This window comes from Oncorhynchus masou, chromosome 30 (assembly GCF_036934945.1).
Source record: "Oncorhynchus masou masou isolate Uvic2021 chromosome 30, UVic_Omas_1.1, whole genome shotgun sequence".
Taxonomy (NCBI): domain Eukaryota; kingdom Metazoa; phylum Chordata; class Actinopteri; order Salmoniformes; family Salmonidae; genus Oncorhynchus; species Oncorhynchus masou.
The window spans coordinates 163,997-188,571 of record NC_088241.1 but is presented as its reverse complement, the minus strand read 5'-3'; the positions used below and the strand labels follow the sequence as shown (position 1 = coordinate 188,571).

General features: G+C 43.3%; 2 protein-coding genes across 3 annotated transcripts in view; one reads left to right on the top strand and one right to left on the bottom strand.

The window, feature by feature from the left end:
• LOC135521708 (inversin-like) overlaps window positions 1–8,469 on the bottom strand; it is a 35,696-nt gene extending 27,227 nt beyond the window's left edge. Inside the window, exons 1-2 of one of the 2 annotated variants that reach the window (XM_064947380.1) lie at window positions 8,320–8,469; window positions 6,200–6,304 (exon numbers count right to left, since the gene is read on the bottom strand). In XM_064947380.1, coding sequence (XP_064803452.1) covers window positions 6,200–6,202 — 3 coding nt within the window. In that variant the 5' untranslated portion in view covers window positions 6,203–6,304; window positions 8,320–8,469. Of the gene's footprint in view, window positions 1–6,199; window positions 6,305–7,333; window positions 7,514–8,319 lie in introns of those variants that run through there. The other variant, XM_064947379.1, reaches the window with a different exon arrangement.
• Window positions 7,688–24,556, top strand: LOC135521710 (endoplasmic reticulum resident protein 44-like). The gene is made up of 11 exons (XM_064947383.1): window positions 7,688–7,827; window positions 14,445–14,517; window positions 14,878–14,917; window positions 15,208–15,323; window positions 18,268–18,452; window positions 18,811–18,926; window positions 19,040–19,214; window positions 20,064–20,175; window positions 20,417–20,558; window positions 22,836–22,938; window positions 23,044–24,556. Exons 1-11 carry the CDS (start codon window positions 7,771–7,773, stop codon window positions 23,146–23,148), a joined length of 1,224 nt encoding a protein of 407 aa, XP_064803455.1. The 5' UTR covers window positions 7,688–7,770; the 3' UTR covers window positions 23,149–24,556.
• The last annotated feature ends 19 nt before the right edge of the window (window positions 24,557–24,575 follow it).

The following is a 24,575-nucleotide window of genomic DNA, read 5'->3' as shown; positions in this document are numbered from 1 at the left end:
GCTCCGACACAGGGGGTAATAGAGGTTACTTACTGTGGAGGGTTTGTGAGAGAGATATGGTTGTGTATCTGCAGGTACTGTGTGTGTGTGTGTGTGTGTGTGTGTGTGTGTGTGTGTGTGTGTGTGTGTGTGTGTGTGTGTGTGTGTGTGTGTGTGTGTGTGTGTGTGTGTGTGTGTGTGTGCCATATCGTGGGAAGTGATTTTCCATGACATAACGTTTTTATGGGGGCTTCACTGGGATCCACCACAAACTCCCATAATTTCCTAATTTCCAAGGATCAAACACACACACACACACACACACACACACACACACACACACACACACACACACACACACACACACACACACACACACACACACACACTGCATACGAACACAACACAGATACTTAATGAATGCTAATATGTAACACATGCTGTGGTCGTACAGATGCCATCTGGCAGCACCTTCAAACAAAACATTCTATTAACAAGAGAAATATCCTTCTGTGACTGCTGCTAACTACCCCCCTCCACCCCCTGCCCACACACACACACACACACACACACACACACACACACACACACACACACTCACTCACACACTCACACACTCACACACTCACACACTCACACACACACACTTCTGAAAAAGTTGGGTTCCAACAAAGCATGACAAGAAAAACATGGTGTTATTAATTCAGCCATTCATCAGTGGCACTGAAGAGTCAACCTGTAGATTAGCATGCAGACAACACACGGTGGAATGCATCGACCAGGTTCACTCACACCGTCATTATTTAGGCCCAGTCTTTATTCAGTGTTATATTGGAGGACTTCAATGCAACAGAAACCCCCGCACAACCTTTCAGAGACACTGCGGGAGCATTAGACAGAGTACACACACACACACACTCCTCCAAAAACACACATACAGAAAACACACACATATTCAGGAGAGACAGGGAACACACACCAGGTCTCTGCTGGGACAGAGTGAATAGCAACCGCTGAGACATACACACACTCCTCCAAAAACACACATACAGAAAACACACACATATTCAGGAGAGACAGGGAACACACACCAGGTCTCTGCTGGGACAGAGTGAATAGCAACCGCTGAGACATACAAACAGAGACACGGAATCAAAGTATATGTGTGTGTGTGTGTGTGTGTGTGTGTGTGTGTGTGTGTGTGTGTGTGTGTGTGTGTGTGTGTGTGTGTGTGTGTGTACATGTGTGTGTTGGCGCCTGGTTTGATGGAGGACAGAGCTGAGGCATGCTGGGTAAGCAATGGGGGGCGGAGCCTGAAGCCTTTCTTGATGTTTTTCCTTTTGGCGACACACATACACACTTTAGATTCTGTGGATCGAACTGTAATAAAACCACCCTACACCCATTCCTGAAATTGAAATGTAGGTTTTAACTTGAATATAATATTCATTCAATTCAGTTTCAAATCATGAAGTTCAATTTATTAATTCAATGATTCAATTTGAGCATTATAAATTCAAAAAATATTTAATTCAATGTCATTATACAAATGCGAAAATATTGAAATCAAATGCAGTTTAAATCGCTCCATATTAAAAACCAACCCACCCACCCACCTGTGTGTGTGTGTGTGTGTGTGTGTGTGTGTGTGTGTGTGTGTGTGTGTGTGTGTGTGTGTGTGTGTGTGTGTGTGTGTGTGTGTGTGTGATCTGATAGCAGGGCAGACCTGAGGGACTTCAATGTAGTTTTGATAGACAGGTAAAGAGGCGGGAGGAGCGATAATATCAGCCAATAGGGACTCCCTGTTTCCTCGCACAGTCTCTGGGGCACTTCCTGGTTCCCCAAAGACCAATAAGCTGCTCTCACTCGGCTGGGGGTCGGGCCTTGGGGCGCAACACAGCCAATCACCAGGGAGAGAGAGCTGAGTGACACATAGTACCCATGGTGCACCCTGACAAATGAGCCCCCAGGGCCGGGAGCCAATCACAAGGGAGGGTAATGCAATTAGGTGGGACTACAGCTGTCAATCAGATCACTACTGGGGTCAGAGAGTTGCGCCTGTAGCTAACACACCACAGCACGGGGTTACACAGATGCGCACGTTCGCAGGTGCGTGCACGCACACACACAGATTCGAGAGCCTTCTCAAGGGGATTCTCAACATTAAACATCTTGAGGCAGAGAGACTGTGCATAAAAAAGTGTGTGTGTGTGTGTGTGTGTGTGTGTGTGTGTGTGTGTGTGTGTGTGTGTGTGTGTGTGTGTGTGTGTGTGTGTGTGTGTGTGTGTGTTTGTGTGAGGGGGTCGTTTCACTCTATCTCTCCTGAGGGGTGAGGAGATGAAGAAGTGGGAGGGAGATAGGTGAGTGGTATGTGTGCGACCGTCGAGGGACATTGATATTGACTGTGTTGTCTCTAAGGGCTTACACCTGAGAGTGAATGTATGTGTGTGTGTTCTGAGTGCTGGTATCCATTGGGGGGTCAGTGTTGTTTGTGCTTCTAGCCTGAGAGCTCAGAGAGGGAGGGGTGGGGGTGTAGAGGTTTGGAGGGGGGGGGGGTAGAGGTTTGGAGGGGGGGTGTAGAGGTTTGGTGGGGGTGTGTAGAGGTTTGGAGGGGGGAGGAAAAGGGGGGTGGGGGGGTGTTACACTGGCTCACATCACACTATTCAAAAACACACTGCTTTCCTCTGAGGAACTCATCAAACACCACCACCATCATCACCTCCACCATCATCAACATCACACAGACTTAGTTTGCAGAAATAGGTGTGATTGGTGCAGTTTCAGGCCATGTGGAGTCGAGCGATGCGGGCGTTGGAGATGAGGGTGTGAGTAGGTGTGTCTGGGCAGGTGTGATGCCCTTGATGTTTGTGTGCATCTGTATGCTGTCATTTGTATGTGGATGTTTTTTATTGTTAAAAAAATATATATAATCGTACAAAAAATAAATAGGTGTGATTTTGACTGGCATGTTATGGAGCCTCTGGTGATATCTGATCTGTTGTTTGTGTTTCTAAAGGCTTATCTCTGCCTCATTAGCTAGTGATATTATACCAGAACATTCCACTGAGTCAATACCATTCTGCACCACAAGACACTAACCTCACACTCTGTGTGTGTTTATGTGTGATTATGTGGTTGGGCTGTGTGTCTGTGTGACTAATCTACATGTCTGTGAGCAGGTCGATGTCTCACTGACTGGCAGTCTGTCAGCTGTATTGAAGATTAATCAGAGCCATCGACAGCAATAACACCCCGGCTGTGTCTCATATCACACCCTGGTTATTCCACATGTAGTGCACTACTTTTAACAAGAGCAAGACGTGGAGCCTGAACTAGCAGACTGTGTGTGAAAAATTTTACTTTTGTATTACATTGTTATTGATTACTGCATTGTTGGGGTTCACCTCCTTGCGAGAAAGACATTTTGACTGTACTTGTGTATGTGACACTAAAACTCTAAACTTGGCATTATTTGATCAGGCCAGGCCCCCCCGCCCCCCCCCCCATGGCTTAATAATAGTGAGGTCTAAGCCCTGCCACTGGGTCTGTGGGTGGAACCACTCAGCGAGTAACACAGGGGGAGGGTTGCTGTGACAATCACCCATTATATCACTAATGAGACAGCCCCTGGAGAGAGAGAGAAGCGAGAGAAAGAAAGAGAGAGAAGAGAGAGAGAGCTCGATCTCCCTTTCCCCTCTGGCCCCTCTACTCTCCTCCTCCCCCCTCAGAGTCTAATTGGCTAAAACTGTGATCTAATTAAATGTCCAATTAGAGTGCAGAGAGCCGTGCCCGCCGGCGAATCAGAGCACAGGGACATAATCAGCTGGAAAAACAAACAAAAAATCAATGAGAGAAAAAATAGATTGAGAAAGATGGAGAGATGGAATGAAGAGAACAGCATGTGACAGGGATGACTCTGAGCATACAGAGAGTTGGTATAGACTAAGGTTTAATATTATCCCAGTATTTTACAAATGTTCCATCCCGAGAATAAATCACCTTTCTCCCGGGTAACCCGGTATTTCCCGTCAAAACTAGAAGTGTCATTCTAAAGCATATAAAACCATCGGACAGAATGATGTGCTATTCTAAAGGTCAAATTATATACAGCCGTGTCTGACAACAATCAGATTAGTTTCCAACACCTCCAGGACCAACTCATCAAAAAGCCCCCACCCCATGGCCCAACAATTAAAATGAGTCTGATGTGCTCCTTATAGCACACAGGGTAAAAAGGAGCAGGGCCCGGGGGCAGGACATCTTAAATATACCGTATCTGGATTAGCTTGGATCCACATGAATATTCAAGCTAGATGCTACCTGAACAAGATGAGCCTTACATTAAAGAAATGTTATGAGTCCTACACTAAAGACCTTTTATGAGCCCAAGCCCAAAAAAGGCCAAATGATCATGCCGTTATCCAATACATATGATAGGCTATACTGCACATTACTCTACAGAAAAACATAAAAGCCCATAGATGTATGCTCTCTTGAGGAAATAAAGGAAACAAGCTCCAGTAATATTTTTGAGTGTGGACTGTATTTATGTACTGTATTGTATAATGGACTGAAATTACACACCTCTTTCAAACCATGAAGAACACGCAATGCTAGTGCAGGACATGCAGCCTACAAATGTATAGGCTAGAGAATTTATTTACATTTTGAGTAATAATAGGGCCTATTTTAGATATTTATAATTAGTAGGCTGATGCATTAACTTTTCATAATATTTCCACACATTTTGTGTGTATCAGGCTACCTCCTCCTTTCTCTATTGTTGCTTCATTCCTTCCTCGCTCTCAACAGTTAAATGAAATACGTTTTGTTGTCCTTATCTTCATTATTGTAATGACATGTTTGAATAATATAGTAGACTACCAGAGGAGGCAGGCGGCTTTCACTTCACTAGGATTGAATGGTAATGGGTCTGAATAAATAACTGCTATAGCCTATCACCATCATGCGTTCTCTTCCTTCTATTTAACATTCAGAAAACAAGAGCAAGCTTGCATCCCTCTTCAAATATTCTTTTAGTATAAGTAATGCTGGAAAAAATGGCCAACAAGCTATTCTAGCTTTTCCTGGGACTCCACAAAAGTTAAGAAGGGGAGCGGCCAGAGGAGAGCAGCTGTGTAATTGCCTAAGAGAATGGTGAACTGTCCAACAATCTTGAGGACGATCTATTTTGGATGCAATTTGAATGGAATTGATTGAAAGAGATAAAGACTTTAACAAAGAGTGCTCGCTTCCGCACTGATTTAAAGCAAAGATATTCGAGTGATAACTGTTTTAAAACTCTGCAGCTACAAAACAAATATGTTTATCTATACAATAAGGTGACCCCGAAAGCCAGATGGAGATGTGTAAATTAGCAAGACATTCATATTAATCCATCATTCAGATGTATTAGGTCTAATATTACTGTATACCATATGCTATGTTGAAGCAAATTTCCCTCTCTCAAGAAAAAAGTTACAGCTGATGAGATGATACATGCATTCATTGTGAACTGTGCTCCACACAGGGCTGCCCCCACCCTGAGAGTTAATTATTGATCATGCAGATAGGAGAGCACAGAAGGCCGTAGATAAGCCAGATTTAGACACTGCATATAATTTAACAGTTCCATTTCACATAATGCTGTTCATTGAAATAATGTATTAGAATTTAGCGGTTTCCCACAGTTTTTATCCTGGGAAATGGGAGTGGATGTGGTGGGAAATCTCAGTATCCTGGTTCCTGCTATTAAACCCCAGTATAGACATGAGAAGATCTGCTTATAAACATGATTAATAGTTCAGCTATTACAGTAAGCACACACACACACACACACCTGTCTCCATCTATGAGCTGCTGACACAATGGGAAGTGGGAACCCCCTATGGACAGCTTTACCACATCAAATATTAATGCTGGGATTCAATTCAACATTTAATCTACTTAACAATTATGAAATACACACACACACCGCACAGTCAGTGTCTCACACACACACACACACACACACACACACACACACACACACACACACACACACACACACACACACACACACACACACACACACACACACACACACACACACACAGGCAATGACAAACATGGTTATACATGACCCCTTAGACAGTAGTGAGAAGGATAACACTATGGTCACATTAGATAGAATCATTAAGAGGAGGATGTATGCGCTGGTGTGTGTGTTTTGGACTCTTACCATGGCAGTGCTAGGGGGAGGCCTCAGCAGATGTTCCCCAGCTCAGTGCATCCTTGGTGGGCTTGGCTGCACATCCAGGTCCCCTGCCTGCCCTGATCCTGGATCCTACAGAGAGAGAGAGAGAGAGGATCTCTCACACTGAGACCTGCCCACCTGCTCACAGCAACGCTGCCAACATACACAGACACCCTGCCAACTATGCCAACTACTGTGCTCTATGATAGACTTGGTCAGAGCAGGAAGAGCAGAGGGAGAAATGGACAGAGACAAAGAGAGACAAGGTGATAGATAGATAGATAGATAGATAGATAGATAGATAGATAGATAGATAGATAGATAGATAGATAGATAGATAGATAGATAGATAGATAGATAGATAGGACACTCTCTGCTACATCACAACTGCTCACAACTGCTCAGACACAGAGTCCCTGTCTTTCTATCCCACGAGTCTCTTGTCTGTCCACTTCCCATCCAAACAACAGAGGCAGCGCATACTAAGCTACTCTGAGAATTACATTTTTGTATCAAGCAGTGTATGCTACCTGTATGTTGTTACACCCCTTACAAAAAAAATATTTCAGTTTACAAATTGCAGTTAAAGAGCAGTAACTACAGCCGACTGTGGTATTTTGGACGCTGCACTCTGACTGTTAGTTTTAGGACAGAACATCGGGAGTCTGTCTACTGGATACACAGTCTACCGTTGTTCTGTCGCAAAACTATCTGACTGTAATCTTTTTTCTACTACTGTAGTTACTTGTGAAGTGTTAAGTAATAACTGTGTAATAAGTAACACAACATACTGTATTATTTCAGTAACTTAGCAGTTAGAATATGTTTTTTTTTAATATTGTAGCCTCGGTAAAGATTTGGTAAAAATACACAAAACTGAAACAGCTGGAGAGTCAATAACAGACTACAATACAGTTGATATCCTGCCTGAATCTGTGTAGCTGCCATGGCTTTGTGCAGGCGAAAATATTACATTTAGATTAGATGATTAGTCACATGCACAGGGCAAAATCAGCATGTCACTAACAGGTCAATAAGAAATGACTATCGGTGCATTGAGTTTGATGGTTAGCTAGCAGGCTAGCCTGCATAACTAACGTTAACGATGATGCAACTTACCTTACTCTGTTAGAAATCACGGAAAAATTGAGAAAAATATGCATTTAGCAACTGACAACATTAGGACAATGAATGTATATTTTTTAATAGTTATTTGTTCATCTGATCAGTATCTTCCTGACTCTCTCACTCTCTAACGCTAGAAGTTTTGTCCCCGAAAGTGTTCCGTCAGACCACAAACATCTGGGTCGCAAAATATTTAGAAAAATACAACTCCCATTTCCAATTCTTCTAACCTCCCAAGAAATACGCCATACTTGTAGTTTTAAGGCTAATTAGGAATCATTGCTAAATAAAATTATAAAACTACTACTCCCATAAACCCGGAAAGATCGCTCACGTTACCGTGGTCACCCATCCGTTTCCTGCCTCAGCAGCAGAGTTGTGTCGAGAGACAGGGAAGACCGAACAACACCATAACCTCAACCAACTCTACAATGAAACTACCACCAATAGTATCCTCTCTCGAGGTCGGCTTCTTCACGATACTGCTGGTAAGGAACTTCGACAGCTAACTTACACGTCCTCGTATTTGAAGTGCGGTCGGTCTGGCTTCACAAACAGTTAGCTAACATTAGAATTATAGGCATTCGTTTTTCAAAGTGATAGCTACTTTTGTCAATCACAAAATAAAGATGTATTGAACCTGAATATAGTCTTTACATTACTGTACCTAGCTAACGTTAGCTGGCTAAAATAGCTAGTCGGCAAACCAGGTTAATTGAGATCTGCTAGCTGTCTAGCTAAGCTCAGTAACGTTAGCTAACTGTTAGTTAGCAATGTAGAGACATGAGTCATGACCCTCCTTTTCTGTGACCACTCGCCTTACTCTGCCCTGTTATGTTAACTAGCTAGCTAACGACTGTGCAAGTCCAAATCAGTATCTTATTCTAGATGCATGGTGAATCTTAAATCCACGTATCGTTGATTGTGTGAGCTAACGTTAGCTATCAGACTTGGCTATATATGCTATTTGTTTAACTTACCTAGCTAACTAGCCAACAGCTAATGTTGTAGTTGTCTTGATTGCTAACATATGTAGCTAGCTAGCCAGGTCGTGGGACGGTACCACAAGTTAGTGAATTTAGCCGTAATCGTGTTGCGGAATGATGGAGCCGGTTGGTGAATTCCTCTGTTGTGGCTCATTCCTATTGGCTGACAACCCGGAACTGATCAAGCTCTGTTCTGCTGCTCAGGATATCGGCCTATTACAGTGTAAACTTTCTTTACAGTCAGGGATTTAAACTAAGTCATAACTAAGTCATATACTTGTTAATCAGCACGATTCATGGCTTTTGTAATGGCTTATAATCTAGAAACCGGAAGATGGCTAGAAAGTAGCTACAAAAATGTCTGTATTCATACATTTTTTAGGGAATAGGCCTGTCTCGTCACCGTCACATAGTTAAACCAGAGACAGTGGCAACATTTAATTACTGAAATATCTCTTGTTAAACTGAAGCTGTTGTTGCTCATCAGACATACAGATAAGTGTCACAGCCAGGCTGCTGTGAGATGACCTCACTATACGTAATACCACTAGTCCAGTATTAGTTGACCCTGGAAATAGTGTGTACATTTTGTAAATACAACCACATCCGCCACCACTCAGCCTTCTCTCTAAAGTGCTATATTACAAACCACAGTAAAGACAGCTTCTCCTGTTAACACTGACTGTCACCTTAAACGCATTCTGTACATACATATACAGTGCCCTCTGTAATTATTGGGAAAGTGAAACATTTCTTCTTCTTTTGGCTTTACACTCCAAAGGTTTGGATTTGATGGGATTTCATTTTAGGGTATTTTCATCCATGTTGGGTGAACTTTTGAGAAATTACAGCACTTTCTGTACATGGTTCCCCCCATTTTAGGGGACCAAAGGTCAAATAAAATGTTATTTGTCACATGCGGCGAATACTTAAAAAATGTAAGTAGAGCCGCACACTCTAGGAGCTCAGATGCAATAATTTAATAACCTAATATTCAACGTTTTGACTGACAAAATGTCTTCATCAGGGTATAATCACAAACACTGCGGGGTGAAAAAACATGAATGGATAGCATTCCATCATAGACACAATTTGCCTACCTAGGCCTACAAAACATTTACAATAGCAAAATCACAAGAATGGCTTCAGATCAAAGTCTACGTTGAAACCGAGAGGAGCAAGGGTCTTAGAAGTGTTTAGAAACATATTATATTCTTATTTTCAATAAAAACAACTCCAAAATGACACACTACAGTATTTACCATTCATTTCTATTGGGCACAACATAATCTGAAAATCAACCAAAACAAACAGCAAATGCATCCAACAAATTTGTAGAGTCACAAGCTTGATGTAGTCATTGCGTGCTAGGAATATGGGACCAAATACTTAACTTTGTACTACTTTAATACACATATACAGTGGGGAGAACAAGTATTTGAAACACTGCTGATTTTGCAGGTTTTCCTACTTACAAAGCATGTAGAGATCTGAAATTTTTTATCATAGGTACACTTCAACTGTGAGAGACGGAATCTAAAACAAAAATCCAGAAAATCACATTGTATGATTTAGTAAGTATTTGATCACCTACCAACCAGTAAGAATTCCGGCTCTCGCAGACCTGTTAGTTTTTCTTTAAGAAGCCCTCCTGTTCTCCACTCATTACCTGTATTAACTGCACCTGTTTGAACTGTATAAAAGTCACCTGTCCACACACTCAATCAAACAGACTCCAACCTCTCCACAATGGCCAAGACCAGAGAGCTGGGTAAGGACATCAGGGATAAAATTGTAGATCTGCACAAGACTGGGATGGGATACAGGACAATGGGCAAGCAGGTTGGTGAGAAGGCAACAACGGTTGGCACAATTATTAGAAAATGGAAGAAGTTCAAGATGACAGTCAATCACTCGGTCTGGGGCTCCATGCAAGATCTTGCCTCATGGGGCATCAATGATCATGAGGAAGGTGAGGGATCAGCCCAGAACTACACGGCAGGACCTGGTCAATGACCTGAAGAGAGCAGGGACCACAGTCTCAAAGAAAACCATTAGTAACACACTACGCCATCATGGATTAAAATCCTGCAGCGCACGCAAGGTCCCCCTGCTCAAGCCAGCGCATGTCCAGGCCCGTCTGAAGTTTGCCAATGACCATCTGGATGATCCAGAGGAGGAATGGAAGAAGGTCATGTGGTCTGATGAGACAAAAATAGAGCTTTTTGGTCTAAACTTCACTCGCGGTGTTTGGAGGAAGAAGAAGGATGAGTACAACCCCAAGAACACCATCCCAACCATGAAGCATGGAGGTGGAAACATCATTCTTTGGGGATGCTTTTCTGCAAAGGGGACAGGACGCCTGCACCGTATTGAGGGGAGGATGGGGCAATGGATCGAGATCTTGGCCAACAACCTCCTTCCAAATCAAATTTTATTTGTCACATACACATGATTAGCAGATGTTAATGCGAGTAGCGAAATGCTTGTGCTTCTAGTTCCGACAATGCAGTAATAACCAACAAGTAATCTAACTAACAATTCCTAAACTACTACACAGTGTAAGGGGATAAAGAATATGTACATAAGGATATATGAATGAGTGATGGTACAGAGCAGCATAGGCAAGATACAGTAGATGGTATCGAGTACAGTATATACATATGAGATGAGTATGTAAACAAAGTGGCATAGTTAAAGTGGCTAGTGATACATGTATTACATAAGGATGCAGTCGATGATATAGAGTACAGTATATACGTATGCATATGAGATGAATAATGTAGGGTAAGTAACATTATATAAGGTAGCATTGTTTAAAGTGGCTAGTGATATATTTACATCATTTCCCATTATTAAAGTGGCTGGAGTTGAGTCAGTGTCAGTGTGTTGGCAGCAGCCACTCAATGTTAGTGTTGGCTGTTTAACAGTTTGATGGCCTTGAGATAGAAGCTGTTTTTCAGTCTCTCGGTCCCAGCTTTGATGCACCTGTACTGACCTCGCCTTCTGGATGATAGCGGGGTGAACAGGCAGTGGCTCGGGTGGTTGATGTCCTTGATGATCTTTATGGCCTTGGTGTAGGTGTCCTGGAGGGCAGGTAGTTTGCCCCCGGTGATGCGTTGTGCAGACCTCACTACCCTCTGGAGAGCCTTACGGTTGAGGGCGGAGCAGTTGCCGTACCAGGCGGTGATACAGCCCGCCAGGATGCTCTCGATTGTGCATCTGTAGAAGTTTGTGAGTGCTTTTGGTGACAAGCCGAATTTCTTCAGCCTCCTGAGGTTGAAGAGGCGCGGCTGCACCTTCTTCACGATGCTGTCTGTGTGAGTGGACCAATTCAGTTTGTCTGTGATGTGTATGCCGAGGAACTTAAAACTTGCTACTCTCTCCACAACTGTTCCATCGATGTGGATAGGGGGGTGTTCCCTCTGCTGTTTCCTGAAGTCCACAATCATCTCCTTAGTTTTGTTGATGTTGAGTGTGAGGTTATTTTCCTGACACCACACTCTGAGGGCCCTCACCTCCTCCCTGTAGGCTGTTTCGTCGTTGTTGGTAATCAAGCCTACCACTGTTGTGTCGTCCGCAAACTTGATGATTGAGTTGGAGGCGTGCGTGGCCACGCAGTCGTGGGTGAACAGGGAGTACAGGAGAGGGCTCAGAACGCACCCTTGTGGGGCCCCAGTGTTGAGGATCAGCGGGGAGGAGATGTTGTTACCTACCCTCACCACCTGGGGGCGGCCCGTCAGGAAGTCCAGTGCCCAGTTGCACAGGGTGGGGTCGAGACCCAGGGTCTCGAGCTTGATGACGAGCTTGGAGGGTACTTTGGTGTTGAATGACGAGCTGTAGTCGATGAACAGCATTCTCACATAGGTATTCCTCTTGTCCAGATGGGTTAGGGCAGTGTGCAGTGTGGTTGAGATTGCATCGTCTGTGGACCTATTTGGGCGGTAAGCAAATTGGAGTGGGTCTAGGGTGTCAGGTAGGGTGGAGGTGATATGGTCCTTGACTAGTCTCTCAAAGCACTTCATGATGACGGAAGTGAGTGCTACGGGGCGGTAGTCGTTTAGCTCAGTTACCTTAGCTTTCTTGGGAACAGGAACAATGGTGGCCCTCTTGAAGCATGTGGGAACAGCAGACTGGTATAGGGATTGATTGAATATGTCCGTAAACACACCAGCCAGCTGGTTTGCGCATGCTCTGAGGGCGCGGCTGTGGATGCCGTCTGGGCCTGCAGCCTTGCGAGGGTTAACACGTTTAAATGTTTTACTCACCTCGGGCTGCAGTGAAGGAGAGACCGCATGTTTCCGTTGCAGGCCGTGTCAGTGGCACTGTATTGTCCCTCAGTAAGAGCATTGAAGATGGGTCGTGGCTGGGTCTTCCAGCATGACAACGACCCGAAACACACAGCCAGGACAACCGAGTGGCTCCGTAAGAAGCATCTCAAGGTCCTGGAGTGGCCTAGCCAGTCTCCCGACCTGAACCCAATAGAAAATCTTTGGAGGGAGCTGAAAGTCCGTATTGCCCAGCGACAGCCCCAAAACCTGAAGGATCTGGAGAAGGTCTGTATGGAGGAGTGGGCCAAAATCCCTGCTGCAGTGTGTGCAAACCTGGTCAAGAACTACAGGAAACATATGATTTCTGTACCAAATATTAAGTTCTGCTTTTCTGATGTATCAAATACTTATGTCATGCAATAAAATGCAAATTAATTGCTTAAAAATTGTGATTTTCTGGATTTTTGTTTTAGATTCCGTCTCTCACAGACCTCTACATGCTTTGTAAGTAGGAAACACTGCTGATTTGCAGGTGATCAAATACTTGTTCTCCCCACTGTAAGTGACTTTGTTCCAATACTTTTGGTCCCCTAAAATGGGGTTACTATGTACAAAAAAGTGCTGTAATTTCTAAACGGTTCACCCAATATGGATGAAAACACCCTCAAATTAAAGCTCACGGTCTGCACTTTAACCCCATAGTCATTGTTTGATTTCAAACTGTTGGAGTTTACAGCCATAAGAAGAAAACATGCTTCACTGTCCCAATAACTACGGAGTGCACTGTGACCGTGTCTGTGTCTCTCGTCTTAGAATACACACCTTTTAGAGGGTGTGTCTTCCACCACACCCACCCTGCTGATATGGATGAGTCAAACGACTGATGTTAGATTAAGCTTAGTTATCTGAATGTCCTCATTGACAGGATGCTACTGAGACACTGGTTTAGAGGGGTTCCCTTAGTATTAATACATGGGAATGTCCAGGCCATGCTTAACTTAGCCCCAGTCTATATCTGAGCCACAGCCCTGTCTTCTGTCCTGAGCTCAACTATCAGTCTAGTGACTGGCTCTTGTTGCTGTTTTGTGTGAAGTTATTGTTATGGTGGTAGCAGAAAATTGGATTGCGCTGTCATAGGACTCGGGAAAATGCTTGCTGAGATACAGAGAAATACGTTTTATCTTCCAGGGAATGTGAGACTCGGCGTAGTAGAGCATCTCCAGTAACACCACTCTCCGTCAAAGATGGTGGATTAATGAAGATGTCTTTCTCGGGCCGTTTACCATTGGAAAAAATTGTCACAGTTCCAGTCTGCTTAAAGGGTGGCTATCCCATAGACACAAATGCGATAGCAGCTGGGTCTGGTCTGCTTAGTTCATGGACTGTATATGAACCTGAAAATATTATGCAATGTCATGTCTCACTTCTACTTCTTTCTCTGCCTCCGTGTCCAGTGTATGACACTGTCCTGGTCGCTCTAGTCCATGGGGAAGTTTGACTTTGATCCTGAGAACAGAGTCCTCTGTTCCACATCACCTGTGGCGTCAATGTCCATCAGAGAACTGAGATGTCTGGATCTCAACAGGACTCATATGGATGAATTATAAATAAATAATAAGAAGAGAGGGAGCCAAAGAGAGAGAAAGATGGTTTCTCACCTGTTTGCCTGGTCTGGAAACAGCAACAAGGGAATTCATGGAAACAATAGGACAGCAGCTTTAGAACTTCTTCCGTTAACACTGCAAACACTGACTGGTTGTTTTTGGACTGGGCTCATGTCACGTCTGTGTGAGGGACAGGTTCTAGCCATATCATCGCTCTCATTAACCCTTTCTTCTCCGGCTCTAGGTTACTGGTCTCTCCACTCCAGGCCAGGCTGAAATTACCAGTCTAGACACAGGAAACATTGAAGACATCCTCAGTAAGACATTGTCTGTGACAGGGTATAGAGACATCTCTGTGGTTCTCATCTATCCCTCTTTCTCTCTCTCTCTGTGTCATTTCCTCCCTCTTCTTTATCATCTCTCCCTGTATGTGTAAACGTACATTAATTCCTGTGTGTTTGACTGTATGAATAACACTAATGATTCACCCATGAACCTCACTTGCCTATGAGTATGTGTAAACGTACATTAATTCCTGTGTGTTTGACTGTATGAATAACACTAATGATTCACCCATGAACCTCACTTGCCTATGAGTATGTGTAAACGTACATTAATTCCTGTGTGTTTGACGTTGTTGTAAAACAGTGGGTGTAACGTGTTTTTTCCCCTCACAGACAATGCTGGAGTGGCGTTGGTTAATTTCTATGCAGACTGGTAAGTGTGTTAGTTCTCCTGTGAACATTTGTCCTCTCCTACTCAATTGTCTGTTTGCATACATTTTCTTTGTGTCCACATCAGTTGTTTGCCGTGTGTGTGTGTGTGTGTGTGTGTGTGTGTGTGTGTGTGATGAAATAGAATTCCAACATGCTTTAGTGGCATCATGGCTGGAGAGTAATGCAATGTGGCCAAAGCAATTACACTATGACAGTTCCTCCAAAGGGTAACAATATAAAATCTCATTTGATAAGCAAATTATACCCACATTCTCCCCCCTCTCCTCCCAGGTGTAGATTCAGCCAGATGCTCCAGCCTATCTTTGAGGAGGCATCGAACATCGCGAGGGAGGAGTTTCCTGATGTCACTCAGGTGGTGTTTGCGCGCGTCGACTGTGATCAGCACTGTGAGTGACACGCTCGTACACACAGGGTTTTAATCCGTAACATAACTTTTGGTTTGCCCAAACTCTGTAAAGTAATCAAATTACTTTTAGTTAATTTTACGTAGATTCAAAAATGGATGTTGCATTTTACTTTATGGGTTATGTAGGCTTCTTCTAAACCATTGCTTTCTACTTCAATACAGATATTCATACGATAAGGCTATATCTTTACATTAAAACCCAAAGTCGGTCAGATTTCCGGTCATTCCAATTCATGTAATTCTCTTGATCTTCAAGAATAGGATATAGCAATATAGATAAGCCAAATTGTTTAATCTGAGCATGACCCTAAAACTAAGGACTTATTAGCCTACTCTGTTGTTTAACCTGAGCATGACCCCAAAACCAAGGACTTATTAGCCTACTCTGTTGTTTAACCCGAGCATGACTCCAAAACCAAGAACTTATTAGCCTACTCTGTTGTCTAACCTGAGCATGACCCCAAAACTAAGGACTTATTAGCCTACTCTGTTGTTTAACCTGAGCATGACTCCAAAACCAAGGACTTATTAGCCTACTCTGTTTATGATTTTGTTGTCATTGAGGACTGATTGGGCTCATTGCTTCAAGTTGAAAAGGAAATTCTGCTCTCATGGAATGACATGCTTTGAGCACTAATGAAAAGTGCGTGTGGAAAAATGAATACCATATGCTGCATTTGCTATAGGCCTATTGTTTAAGCTTGTGTTGGTGACACTGATATAATTTGCAGCTCTTTAAGTTGATCAGAAGTGTGCGAGTTTGAGCATGTGTCCAATAGGCCTATGGACATAATTGTTTTAATCAGCGTGAATTAGAGCAATAAAAGCCCCACTTGTGGTCTTGTTAAATGAAACTTGTTTTTGACAGCATGTGGAGCACAATACCATGGAGGAGCCGTCAAACGTTTATTCCACAGACTGGGATCCACACGATGCAGCTGCAAGAGCACATTTTTCACTGGCTGTCCACTGGTTGCAACATTGATTGATAGGCAGCTTTAACTTCTTCAATTCAACCATTATTGGGTTAAAATACACATGTTCGTTTGTCCACAGCCATCCACAACCACAATATGTATATATTCTTATTCCATCCCTTTACATTTGTGTGTGTCAGGTAGTTGTTGTGGAATTGTTAGATTACTTGTTAGATATTACTGCACTGTCGGAACTAGAAGCACAAGCAAAAATAGAAAACAATAGCACAAAGAATACATCCACAATGAGTCAGGATAACTGGGCTATATACACGGGGTACCAGTACTGAGTCAGGATAACTGGGCTATATACACGGGGTACCAGTACTGAGTCAGGATAACTGGGCTATATACACGGGGTACCAGTACTGAGTCAGGATAACTGGGCTATATACACGGGGTACCAGTACTGAGTCAGGATAACTGGGCTATATACACGGGGTACCAGTACTGAGTCAGGATAACTGGGCTATATACACGGGGTACCAGTACTGAGTCAATGTCCAGGGGTACGAGGTAATTGAGGTAGATATGTACATATAAGTAGGGGTAACATGACTAAGCAACAGGATATATAATAAACAGTAGCAGCAGTGTATGTGAGTCAAAAGAGTTAGTGCAAAAAGGGTCAATGCAGATAGTCCGGGTAGCTATTTGGTTAAATATTTATCAGTCTTATGGCTTGGGGGTAGAAGCTGTTCAGGGTTGTTGGTTCCAGGCCTGTTGCACGAGGTGGAAGAGAGAACAGTCTATGATTTGGGTGACTAGAGTCTGAGAATTTTTATAGGGCCTTCCTCTGACACTGCCTTGTATAGAGGTCCTGGTAGGCAGGGAGCTCGACCCCAATGGTGTACTGGGTCGTACGCACTACCCTCTATAGTGCCATGTGGTGGGATGCCAAACAGTTGCCATACCAAGTGGTGATGCAGCCAGTCAAGATGCCCTCAATGGTGCACCTGTATAACTTTTTGAGGATCTGAGGGCCCAATGCTGAAAATGTTCAGCCTCCTGAGGGGGAAGAGCCGTTATTGTCCCTTCACGACTGTGTTGGAGTGTGTAGACCATGTTAATACCTTATTGATGTGTAGGAACCTGAAGCTCTCGGCCCGCTCCACTACAGCCCTGTCTGTGGATGGCGGCGTGCTCGACCCTCTGTTTCCTGTAGTCCATGATCAGCTCCTTTGTCTTGCTCTTAATAAAGCCTTGATTTTTTTGTTGCAGTCACACCATTAGAAGGACTGTATGCTACAAAAGCCTATTCCTGCTCTTTTCCTGCAAACCATCAAAATGCATTTGGTGTGTCATCATAGTGGTCTTTGATTTGTGGTCCAACAAACTTAAACTGTTTTTTTTCCCAATGCTGATTTGAATGTCGTTGAGAAAACAGAAAGGTGTCCTCATACTTTCTGAATTTAAAAGTAAGTAATAAAGTAGGATTTCAATTTTTGTAATTTGATTACAATATTTTAGCTGGTAATGGATTACAGTTAGTTTTTTTTGTAATAAATAAAATAAAAAAAACACACACACACACACACAGACGTTTGATAGGCACATCCTTTGAGATAAACAAATTAAAGGGAATTATTGATGACCTGCAAACTGTTTGAAGACTAATGACAAAATTGCTGCTGCCTGTGAAGCCTGGAGCTTAGAGACCCTGCAGTGAGACTGACACCTGCCAAACACACAGCACTAGGAGAATATTTACTCTCACTGGGGGGCAGCTTTCATCTGAGGGATCAGGGGCTGACTGACGGCTGTGTCTTTAGACAGCTTTAAACACCCTCTATCTGCCTTTTACTCTTTCACCTTTTTTCATCCATCCCAGTTTCTATCCATCCTTTTCTGATTTTCTCTACCTGCCTCTTTTCCTTCATTCCCCTTTCCTTTGTCTGCCTTTCTCCCCCTCTACCTCATTCTATATTAAACTTTCTGTCTCTCTAGCTGACATAGCTCAACGGTACAGGATCAGTAAGTACCCTACGTTGAAGTTGTTCCGTAATGGAATGATGATGAAGAGGGAATACAGAGGTCAGAGGTCAGTCACGGCCATCGCTGACTTCATCCGCCAGCAGAAGGTCGATCCCATTAAAGAGATACACAGTCTGGAGGAGGTCAACTCTGCAGATGTGAGTATCAGGCACACACAAATCAGTGTGTTGTTGTCCAAACATTTGAACATGTAAAAGGTGTGCCTCAGGGATCTGTTCTAGGACCATTATTAATCTAAATATTGAATAATAATAATCATTTATTACATTTGTACAGCGCTTTTCATTATACAGAATAATCTCAAAGTGCATAAAAGTAAAAAATGTAAACCAAATAGAAGACAAAAAGACAACTATACAGGGCAACTGACACCAATAACACAGCTGACGAGACACCAAGGAGCTATCAACAGAAAGCCTCCTAAAGATTTGTATATGACTCTGTCCTCAAAAAATAATTGGTACTGAACCAGGAAATATCTCTCTCTCTCTGCAGAGGGACAGGCGTAACATTATTGGCTACTTTGACCAGAAGGATTCTGAGAACTACCACACGTTTGAGAAGGTGGCCAACATCCTCCGAGACGACTGTGTGTTTCTCGCTGCCTTCGGGTGAGTCAAGTCTGTTCAGACCAACCACTGCATTTAGGGTCTACAGAACATTTATAATATAGTTTATATGTTTTTGGTCTGGCATTTGAGTAATCTTTCCTCTGTCCCTCCAGTGACGTGTCCCAGACAGAGAGGTTCAGTGGTGATAATGTGATCTATAAACCGATGGGGGAGACTGTTCCTGACATGGTGTACCTGGGCTCACTAACCAACTTTGACCTCACCTACGCTTGGGCGCAGGACAAATGTGTCCCCCTGGTCCGCGAGATCACCTTCGAAAACGGAGAGGTGTGTTCTCTCTACCTCTTTTTCTTCTCTCCGTTTGATCCAGTCTAAAGTAAATCATTTAGGTTTTGGGCTGGCCCCGGTCTACACCGCTGAGAGTCGTCTTCCAGGTCTGACCTGGCTTCTTCCCCTACAGCAGCCCCACCCTAATGTAATCCTGTCCTTATCTCTTTGATCATTCATTATCATATGAATAGAGGGGTGTGCTTATCCCATTGATACTTGGCCTGGGATGGCACCCACCGACATCTACACCATTTGCCGACAACAAGGCATAGACACACACCTGCATCTTCCACTGACCCATTAAGGCTTCCGTTTGCTTCCCAGCCAAAACAGTTTCTGAACAGTTTGTGCATACATTACATTTTGTGACGTTTTTGTTAATTTTGGACCCCGGCAAGGGTTTTATCTGCTGTTTTGGGCACACAACATTTTTTCTTGAGGCAATCCGAAGTCTGTAGCCAAAGTCTACGCCCCCTAGTCACAGACTGGTCAACAGTAGGTATTGTTAAATGAAGTGCTTGTTGTCATTCAATGAGATGACCCATCCTCATACGACACCAAACATCTTAGTCAGATGCAAAATTGCGCAACTAAGATCTCCTCTGCAAAAATGCCAACATTAATAACAGATTTCTTGAGTTATCTTAGATTAATTCTGACTATTGAAGAAGTGTATAGTGGCGTCTCAAAATGGACAAACAGTACTATTTATTTTTTTCAAAATGTTCAAGCGAAGGTCTCTTAAGGGAGTATGCTAGCCCATCGTTTGGTTCGGCCCGTTGCCAGACGAACTGAAGCATGCTGACACCTTCACTCTTCTTCCTCTTCCCTGTGTGTGTGTTCCAGGAGCTGACTGAAGAGGGGATCCCATTCCTCATCCTGTTTCACGTGAAGGAGGACACAGAGAGCTTGGAGAAGTTCCAGCACGAGGTGGCACGCCAGCTCATCAGTGAGAAAGGTAGTGTGTTTTTCTTAAAATTCTGTTTGTGGCCCAATCACCTGGGGAAATAACAGGGTGTGCCACAGGGTTTAGTGCTGGGACCATTGTTACTCTCTTGTTCTATTTATTTGTTGTGTTTTCATCCTGGCCAGGGACAGAGTTGCATTATATTTGTTAGATAACCGTACTATTATAGTCATGGTAATCTCTTCTTAATAAATAATATAAATAATATTAATAACTATCCCCTCCTGCCTAGGATCTATAAACTTTCTGCATGCGGACTGTGAGAAGTTCCGTCACCCACTGCTACACATCCAGAAGACGCCAGCAGACTGTCCTGTCATTGCTATAGACTCCTTCAGACACATGTATGTGTACCCTGAGTTCAGAGACATTGAGTAAGTACAACCTCTCTACTTTCTTTCACCTGTCTCTGGTTGAATTTGTATTTTTTTTTTTACCTCTTAGCCATTTGGCCAACTATTTAGGGCACCTTGAGTGGTTCTCGATCGGTTCCAACCGACATTTCTGTGTTCAGCGCAGCATCAATGCATGTGCACTCTGTGAATGGTCTGGTTGTTCCGCTTCTAACTCCGTTTCCGATAACATGCAGTATGTGAAATCTGACACATCATTTACATGGAGAGCGACAGGTCACATTTTCTGGCCTGTCCAGACAAAGGATAGATTTGCTCTGGCTGTGGAGCTCGCGACTCCAATTGTGATATGGTTTATGGAACGTTTGTCAGACCATGAGACATTCATTGTTCATCCAAAAGTATATATTTTTGATACTTTGAGGGGTCTTACAATTCAAACTCAAATAGCAAAATTATCCTTGGTATGGCTTTCTTAAAACCCCCAAAATATAAACACAACATGCAACAATTTCAAAGATTTACAGTTCATATAAGGAAATCAGTCAATTGAAATTAATTAATTAGGCCCTAATCTATGGATTTCACATAATGTCAGAAGGTGAATTCACCAATTTGTAAGTCGCTCTGGATAAGAGCGTCTGCTAAATGACTTAAATGTAAATGTAAATAACTGGGAATACAGATATGCATCTGTTGGTCACAGATACCTTAAAAAAAAAAAAAAAAAAATAGGGGCGTGGATCAGAAAACCAGTCCGTATCTGGTGTGACCACCATTTGCCTCTTGCAACGCGACACATCTCCTTCGCATAGAGTTGATCAGGCCGTTGATTGTGGAATGATGGCCCACTCCTCTTTAATGGCTGTGCCAAGTTGCTGGATTTTGGTGGGAACTGGAGCACGCTGTTGACATCATCAAACTGCTCGCACACACAACGCCATTCACGTGGTCTGTGGTTGTATGGCCGGTTGGACATACTGCCAAATTCTCTAAAACGACATTGGAGCCAGCATATGGTAGATATTTTAACATTCAGTTCCCTGGCAGACTTTCCTGCAGTCAGTGGCCTTTTATTGTCCCCAGCACAAGGTGCACCTGTGTAATGATCATGCTGTTTAATCAGCAGCTTGTTATCCCACACCTATCAGTTGGATGGATTATTCTGCAAATAAGAAATGCTCACTAACAGGGATGTAAACACATTTGTGAAAAACATTTGAGAGAAATAAGCTTTTTGTGGGTATGGAACATTTCTGGGATCTTTTATTTCAGCACATGGATCCAACACGTGTTGCGTTTATATTATTATTCAGTGCGGACCCCCCCCCCCCCCCCCCCAAGTTTAGACAGGACTTAGACTCTTATGGGTTAACAAATCAATAATGAATGATCTTTGTGATGGTGTTTATTTAATGGATTTTAAACAGCTGAATTGTGGTGTTTGTCTTTTTGTTTTTACATAGTCTACAGTTACATTAACAAATGACAATACTATTGTTCTATTTGAAATGCATTTTCTTTTGTATTCTGTTACCTTCATAAACACAGCCAAGTGATTATTTTTGCGATAACATATATGAAGTGTATTTATTAGACTGTTAGAATGTTTATGTCCAAAAGGCTCGTCATTGGCTTGAGGGGTTGTCCCTCGAGGCCAGGCTTTTCTAGTGTTCATTTGTGTCTGACTTGAGTGACAGTATTTGAGATGGCTCATTATTGTTGTCATTATATTATTTAGATCTGTATGTTGAAAATCTGCATTTGTCAAATATAATACATTCCATTACACACACGCGCACACACACAGTCCACACACACACACAGTCCACAGATTATAATAGAAATGGCACACCTTCTAGATAATTCTTCTATTGACGGCTCTGGAAACCAGAGCTAATGTGACATGACTTGGCACGTGCAATTAGTGTTAACTAATCGAATGTAATTTCATCTAATCTATTTTACCCCCCATCTAAACCCCTCCCCCTATCACCTCTGTGATCAGACAGACAGAGCCCTGAGGTCTGACACCCGCTTCAACTAATTACATTACATCACATTCACTACCTCCTCCTCTGGATGTCTGTGTTTGTGTTCTCCCTCCCTCTGTCACCGAGATCAAATTATTTCATTAGCTGTGTGTGTGTGTGTGTGGTGTCTGCAGCCACCTCTAACATGCAGAGACAGCTTTGATATGGGACCAGCTCTGATGTGATATCAGTTTATGACCTTCTGTCATCAACCACACTTCAATAATGTCATTGGTAGACCTAATGATTATATTAATGTGTGTAGGATCCCTGGGAAGCTGAGGCAGTTTGTTCTGGACCTCCACTCTGGGAAGTTACACAGAGAGTTCCACCACGGCCCAGACCCGACAGACAGCACACCTGGACAGGTCAGAACACCAAGCATACTCGTACACCGTCATTATGTGTGTATAAAACGGTATCATTGCAGTAGTAGAGGGAGGTGTGTGTATATAAATGTGTTATTTCATCAGGAGGAGATCGGTGAGGTGGCCAGTAACCCACCAGAGAGTTCCTTCCAGAAGTTAGCCCCCAGTGAGACGCGCTACACACTCCTCAGGGACCGTGATGAACTGTGACCTCAACGACTTTACCACAACCCTGACCTATGACCCACGACCCCATGGCATGCCCCGGAGTCAGTGTCCAGAGTCAGGACAGGCCAGCTGGATGGGACAGCAACACCCCAACTCACCCCCAACACCCTTAATGGAGAGAGAGGAGGAAGAGAGGATAAGGAAGACCAGAGAGTAGGTTAAATCCAGGACAGCCGTGTTGGAATAACCTATATTTTCATAACTCTTACGTGTACAATTTTTTATTTTAGATAAAAAGGATGAAACCAGAAGAAGAAAATGGTGTGGGGTGGGGGGGGATTAGGACAAAAAAAGAAGCAAAGCGTTTTAACTTTTATTTTTGGAGCTTGTAAATAATAATAGTGCTTGTGCTGAGTGAGCGTTGGTCCATGTCATCCTGATCTAAATTAAAAAACAATTTACTTTAGGTTCAAAAACATGTAGCACCCTTTTTTTTTTTGACGAGTGAGATCCCTTGCTCCGGGTTGTTTAGTCTCATTATGGTTCTTATCTGTGTGTAGTCCAGCTCCGTCCCGTTTGAGTGAGAGGGTTCTGGTCCTGGAGGACTACAGTGTCTCGGCTGCATCTCAATAGTTTACCCCCCTCTCCTCCTTTCCTTTATTTAAACTGATGTGAAAGCATATTTCTGGCTGGTATCCACCATGCTGCTTCCACCTATCCTATGATTCCAAATAGGATGAGAGGAGACGAGGAAAGGAACACATTGTAGAGTATTGAGATGCAGCTTTCCTCTCCCTGGTACTAAACTGATGCAACTGATTGGCCAGAGAGCCTATTCACCTAAGTCACGTTCAGGGGGCACAAAATGGTAGAAAACGTTTAGAAACAACGGAGGTACTACCATAAACTGTCCAATAGTTAAATGTTTGTTTCCATTGTCTGTCAGAAAAGCATTTTCTCCCTTTTGTACTTGAACGTGCCCCAGATCTGCAATACTGACTCAGACGGTAGTTCCTAAAGGCTGAGAGGTGTCAGTCAGACACTGCTGCTCTAGAGGACAGGAGGGGAACCTCACACCGACTCTGGGCTGCATCTCAATCCTCTGCAGTGGCTTCTTCTCCATCTGCACTGGTCTGACACAGGCCAGGCCACGCCCACTTAGCAACAAGTCCAGGTGACAGCAATATGGAAGAAGCAGACCTGGAAAGTATCCTTATTTCACCTGTCACTCAAATCAGTTCAGATGGAGCAATGAAAGGAGATGAGGAGTATTGAGATGCATGCTGTGTGTTTATTTATAGTACTGTGTGTACAGTCCCTCCCTAGAACCCAACAGTACCCTGATCTGACCAGTCACGAAGGAGGGTTAAAGGGGGAGAAATCTCATTTCTAAATCAGTCATCTCGGAGAGGGAGAAAATAAAACAAGTAAATGAAACCATTTTACAGGATGTTGTGTGTTGAGTCTGT

What these genes read in the sequence shown, in the direction of transcription:
- LOC135521710 (XM_064947383.1), top strand. Translation starts at nt 7,771, where the DNA reads ATGAAACTACCACCAATAGTATCCTCTCTCGAGGTCGGCTTCTTCACG. An exon ending in GTGTTTCTCGCTGCCTTCGG is followed by an intron (nt 18,927 to 19,039) that starts GTGAGTCAAGTC and finishes CTGTCCCTCCAG; the next exon opens with TGACGTGTCCCAGACAGAGA. An exon ending in CCAGCTCATCAGTGAGAAAG is followed by an intron (nt 20,176 to 20,416) that starts GTAGTGTGTTTT and finishes CCTCCTGCCTAG; the next exon opens with GATCTATAAACTTTCTGCAT.